The sequence below is a fragment of the Hippocampus zosterae genome, chromosome 1 (genome assembly GCF_025434085.1).
Source record: "Hippocampus zosterae strain Florida chromosome 1, ASM2543408v3, whole genome shotgun sequence".
NCBI classification, from domain to species: domain Eukaryota; kingdom Metazoa; phylum Chordata; class Actinopteri; order Syngnathiformes; family Syngnathidae; genus Hippocampus; species Hippocampus zosterae.
Window position 1 is genome coordinate 25,006,919 of NC_067451.1, and position 5,582 is coordinate 25,012,500.

The 5,582-nt window shown below is 43.7% G+C and overlaps 2 protein-coding genes and 2 non-coding genes across 4 annotated transcripts in view; 2 read left to right on the top strand and 2 right to left on the bottom strand.

The window, feature by feature from the left end:
* The first annotated feature begins 848 nt into the window (after window positions 1-848).
* gla (galactosidase, alpha) overlaps window positions 849-5,582 on the top strand; it is a 6,408-nt gene continuing 1,674 nt past the window's right edge. The window contains exons 1-7 of the mRNA XM_052075008.1: window positions 849-1,110; window positions 2,186-2,360; window positions 2,518-2,692; window positions 3,653-3,744; window positions 3,834-3,995; window positions 4,056-4,253; window positions 4,323-5,582. The exon at window positions 4,323-5,582 is cut by the window's right edge and continues 1,674 nt beyond it. Of these exons, the coding sequence (XP_051930968.1) occupies window positions 917-1,110; window positions 2,186-2,360; window positions 2,518-2,692; window positions 3,653-3,744; window positions 3,834-3,995; window positions 4,056-4,253; window positions 4,323-4,634 (1,308 nt within the window). The 5' untranslated portion in view covers window positions 849-916 and the 3' untranslated portion in view covers window positions 4,635-5,582. The remainder of the gene's footprint in view (window positions 1,111-2,185; window positions 2,361-2,517; window positions 2,693-3,652; window positions 3,745-3,833; window positions 3,996-4,055; window positions 4,254-4,322) is intronic.
* On the bottom strand, window positions 1,212-1,284 carry trnav-cac (transfer RNA valine (anticodon CAC)). The gene has a single exon. It is a non-coding gene; the product is annotated as a tRNA-Val (tRNA).
* Window positions 1,727-1,799, top strand: trnav-cac (transfer RNA valine (anticodon CAC)). The gene has a single exon. It is a non-coding gene; the product is annotated as a tRNA-Val (tRNA).
* The window catches only part of rpl36a (ribosomal protein L36A), a 3,059-nt gene continuing 2,258 nt past the window's right edge, over window positions 4,782-5,582 (bottom strand). The window contains exon 5 of the mRNA XM_052077015.1: window positions 4,782-4,867. Within this exon, the coding sequence (XP_051932975.1) occupies window positions 4,847-4,867 (21 nt within the window). The 3' untranslated portion in view covers window positions 4,782-4,846. The remainder of the gene's footprint in view (window positions 4,868-5,582) is intronic.

Consider the following 5,582-nt stretch of genomic DNA (forward strand, 5'->3'; position numbering starts at 1 on the left):
AGGCCAACAGAGAAGGCTTTGATGGCCCTCACTGCAAGACACGGATATATATTTTTTAATTGTCCTCAGCAATAAACTCTTTATTTAGTAATAAAATCAATTCATCGCCCTATTTTGATGACATACATGGTGACTTATTGTCACTTTAGTCACATTTTGAGCAGCCAGGACAGAGGATTTGTATTTCATTTACAGTTACAGTTATCAAGCCATTTTTCATCTTTTTCATCAGTCACACTCTGGGGTCAGGTGCGAGTTTGTGTTGACTTGAAAATAGTGTTAGTTTTTTTAAAATAATTGAATCCGGCGCGCCAGCAACAATTACCATGCAATTAAGGCAGCAGCTGTCTTGTTGCTTTCGCAGAAAAAGGGCAGCGCCGCCTTGCAAAACTCATCTAAGTGTATGTGGATGTGTGCGCGCGTGCGTGCGAGAGAGACGGTTTCACTTGAAATCGCGTCCTCAATTCATCTGATTTCATAGCACGACGTCAAATTAACAAACCAACGCGGATTTCAATGCACCGTCTGTGATGAACACGTATTTCGTTTGTGGGTCGTCTACAACGTTGTATCAGAAATAAGAAACACGACCAGTTTTCCTGGTATTGGTTTTCAGTGGGATAGAACAGATGCCATTTCAATGGGGAACGTGTATTTGAAATATAAGTGAACTGAAATAAAATGAGTTACAAGCTTGATCAATGGACAAAATAAACACACATATCAAGATACAACATCACTCGTGCAGTGTTTTTGGTGTCGTGGATTCCATGCTTCCTGGTTGAAAGTGTCGGTGAAATTTTATTGGATATTTCAACACAAGCTTCAACTTCATTGGGTAAGATTTGTGTCAGGTGGGGAAATCCCACAACTAGGAAGTAGTAACAGTGGTAAACAAGGGTAGCCGGCTCATGTAATGCTATGCAGGAGAAATAAAAAAATAAATATGTCCTTGACAGCCGGTGTGTGGATGCTGTTTTTTGTGGGTTTATGGGGCCGCACCAAACCTCTCGACAACGGCCTGGCGAGGACCCCCACGATGGGTTGGCTGCACTGGGAGAGGTTCATGTGTAACACCAACTGTGACGCCGATCCGGATAACTGCATAAGGTGAGGTACAAGCCTTGAAGTAAGGGCGAGGAAAATGAACATTAATATTACTATGGGTGTATTTTTAAAGGCAACCTGCAATTATCACAAAATAAAAAAGATGTTTCCGCCCGGTTTCGAACCGGGGACCTTTCGCGTGTGAGGCGAACGTGATAACCACTACACTACGGAAACTTAATGTGTCTATTTACTAATTGTAATTATGATTACAAAAAGCGCATACATTTCATGAAATATTCCATTTGGGAGGCGTAGCTATACGCGACATTAGTAAACATGAGGGGGAAAAATTGATACGTCGCAGAATTCTGCCGAGCGCTCGATAATCCAAAACCGGGAAATTTGATTCATACCCCACCTATTTCCGATTACTTGGAGCTCCACACACGAAAGATTCCCGGATCGAAATCGGCCGGACACAACTTTTCGTGGCAAATATTCAGTGGCGTATCCTTATATTTCTCCTGCATTAGTATTCGTTTACAAGTTTCCGTATGTAGTGGTTATCACGTTCGGCTCACACGCGAAAGGTCCCCGGCTCGAAACCGGGCGGAAACATTTCAAATCTTTGGTGGAAAATTTATTTTAATTTACTGTACCAGAATGTTGCATGTCAGTTTCCGTAGTGTAGTGGTTATCACGTTCGCCTCACACGCGAAAGGTCCCCGGTTCGAAACCGGGCGGAAACATCGTTTTCATTTTGTCACAAACTTTCACCTATAATTCCTCTAACAATGACATGGTGAGGTTCCATTAAACAAATCAAACAACTCTGGAAAACCAAACAGTTAATCACAATTTCATTTTGTGTGAACTGTGGTCTTATTTAGTTTAACACAAAACTACAGTATTCTGTTGTATGAAGTTCAATATGTTAAATTTGCCATGTAGTGAAGAGAAATGTGCCGTGTTGTTGTGCCTATCACAATACGTTGCTGGTATAGGGAGATTACGAAAAATACATTTGGAGCGTTTGGGGTTGGCAAAAAAACAACTCAAAAAATGAATCACACTCAGCGTGGTTGCGGGCCTCGTGCTGCTTACGGGTGTTCTAACATGTTTTTTTTAATTCTAGTGAACGTCTGTACATGCTGATGGCAGACGTCATGGCGGCAGAGGGCTGGAGGGAAGCCGGCTACCAGTACGTCTGCATTGACGACTGCTGGATGAGTCCAAGTCGAGACGCCGGGGGCCGCCTGCAAGCGGACCCCCGCAGATTCCCGGGGGGCATCAAAAATCTGGCCGACTATGTGAGTGCTTTGTTTACAAAAGAGCGAGGTGAATGCTTTTCATAAACTTTAGGTGTGGTGCATTTAGGACTGCTTTGAGAGATCTACGTATAATTGTTATTGCAACACTGCCCTCTCCTGGAGACGGTTCGTCTGAAATGAAAGGCTTTGGTTCCAGGTGCACTCCAAGGGTCTTAAGTTGGGCATTTACGCAGATGTTGGCACAAGCACCTGTGCCGGATACCCTGGCAGTCTGGCTCACTACGACACAGACGCCCAAACTTTTGCTGAGTGGGAAGTCGACCTGCTCAAGTTTGACGGCTGCTCCATGGACACCACTTTGCTTGAGGAAGGCAAGCACGTCGTCCTGTTATTTGCAACAACAGTCCATTCTGTGATATACAAATCTAGGACATCGTTTTCTCTGGCCTTGTTTTCACATGTGGGCCCAAGGACGCTAAGTTGACTGTTTTTATTAGTCAAAGAGACAAGTTGCAATTTGGCCCAATTTGGAGCAACGTGGCCTTGTGGATGTGTAACAAATGTGAGGGCGGCACTGGAGTTTTGCTCCTATGGACAAAGGGAAATTGAATACCTTTGAGTTGTGGGTTTTATGCAGTGTTTTCTTCAAGCTTAGTTATCTTCATGTTCTTGTAGCAATTTATTTGTTAACCTCTCTCTATACAGTATATACATATACTGAATGTATAAGGATCATGCCAAACTTACATCACCTGCCTTGTGACAAGTCATTCTGCAATCTGATCTTTAGTTGACGTTCGTGCCCCAAATGTAAAAAGGACCGATTATTATAAAATGTTCCAAGTCCCCCCACCCCTCTGTATAAATGCCAGACCTGGGGAATGGGGCAGGTGGGTAAAATACATTTATTTTAAACTTCCTATAGTTCTCCCTTTGAAGGGAATAACTTGTCAGGGTCGACTTCATTGCCTGCATCTAAGGGGCAACTGCTTGAAAAAGACTGGATTTTTTTCAACCTCCCTCCAGCCTGCGCTATTAAAGAGTAACATTTCAAAAAGGTGGGAAGTTGACTGCTTTTCATAGGCAGTTCTACATAGTCAACTGAATTTTCAGAAAATTATAGAGGCAGAAGAATAGATGGCATTTATTCACCTGTGCCCTTCGGAAAAAAATGAAAGTGCTATTGAAATTCCAGCATTGTGGAATTCTCTCAAAATTTGTTTGACTGGAGAGTACTTCAAGATGTACAAAGTTTTGAAGGTTCACTGGACCCGCTTTCTGCAGCAGAGGTAAGGAGTTCTTTTAGCGTTTTATCATTTGTTTCACTTTAGGCTATGTGAACATGTCCAAAGCATTGAACAGAACCGGAAGACCCATCTTATATTCCTGCGAGTGGCCTTTGTACGAGTGGCCTTCCCAAAAGGTAACTAACGCCAGATCCCAAATATACCAATTCTGGACTTGGACCACCAAGACATGGTTCAGGTTGAATCATTTTTGTGACCCCACCAGCCTAACTACAACACCATTGCAGAGACGTGCAACCAGTGGCGCAATTTCGCAGACGTCTACGATTCATGGAGCAGCGTCAAGTCCATCTTGGATTGGACTGCTACTCATCAGGACATTATTGTCCCCCCAGCTGGTCCCGGCGGCTGGAATGACCCAGATATGGTATGACTACATTTGCTTCAAGCCTACAGCTAATGTCCTAAAACGTGCGCTTGCCTCCAGCTGGTGATTGGGAACTTTGGCCTGAGTCGAGACCAGCAAGAGTCCCAAATGGCGCTATGGGCCATCATGGCGGCCCCGCTGCTCATGTCCAATGACCTGAGATCCATCTGTCGTCACTCGAAGGAGCTGCTGCAGAACCGCCACATCATCGCCATTAGCCAGGACGAGCTGGGCAAGCAGGGATACCGCACAGCCAAGGTTTAAAGCCAACCTTTACCACCTCATACAGTGGAATATTATATCATATTTAAGTTATGTGTTCCACAGGTGGACCATTTTGAGGTGTGGGAGAGACCTCTGTCTCAAGGCTGGCTTGCCATAGCAGTACTCAATGCACTGGAGATAGGAGGCCCACGCAGCTTCTCCTTACAAGCATCTCCTGGCTGGAAGACATGCACACCGCTTTGCAACATCACCCAGATTCTGCCCCAGTATGAGGAGGTCGGGGTTCAAATTGGACACCAGGTGTCAGTTAACCCTTCAGGCACTGCTCTGCTTGTCATCACGCCCATCAGCATTAAACGGCATGACCAACGATTCCTTAAAATGCAGTGGTCGGAAAAACCGATGCTTCTCTAGACAAAATAATAAAACATTTTCTGATTATATTCGGTGCAGAGTCGATATGGTCTGCCATTTTCGGTGACTAACTTGTCAGTATAGCTTGCTGCACTGGTTTCCATAATGAGCATCACAATATTCACAGTGAAGATGACTGAGAAGCAGTTTGGTTAATTTTAACACATTTATTGAAAATGGTGACAACTTGATCCAGAAGAGTGGCTCACAGCTTAGAACTGGATGACCTGGCCCTGTTGAAAGAACACAAGTATTGTCAGGAGGAGAAAACACAGCTGCTCGAATATGTCAATGGCAGATATATGGCTTTAAGATGGAGCAATGGAAAGCAAATGTTGAAATAAAAAAAATGACCCCATTACACATCACGTCTACACTCGTTTTGACCTTTGGTCAGTGAGGCATGACAAATGTGCTTCATTTATGGTGCACCCTTATTGTTAAAACCGGAGTAATTTGGCTTTCAAATCCACCTTTTCTTGTTGCCTGTCCATGAACCTAAGAGCTTTTGTAATGTCATTGCGCAAAGGTCAGGTTGATTTTAAGAAAGCACTAAGAGTGAAATATTCCTGACATTTGTTCAAACCATTGTGGTCACTGTTCAATAAATTACATTGAACACAAGTACCTCCAAAGCCAAACTCCCCCAAAGTTGTGAGACAAACCCAATGGTACCACCAATTGCACATTCAAATCCAAGTCATCTTTTGCACAGATGCACACACTGTTCCATCCATACTACACTTCAGAGTTCACATCAGTACAATGGTCCATGTACTCTCACCACGCACAAGGAATCAAAAAATTTGATCCAGCAAAAGCCAAAAGAAGTAGAGCTCCTGTGTCTCTCCCTCTGAAGAGGATTGAAAAAGTAAAACGAAGAGACAGGCCTCTTTTTTTGTGGACAAGCATGTGCAAGCTGTGTAAAGACTGACATTTTCATTTTTG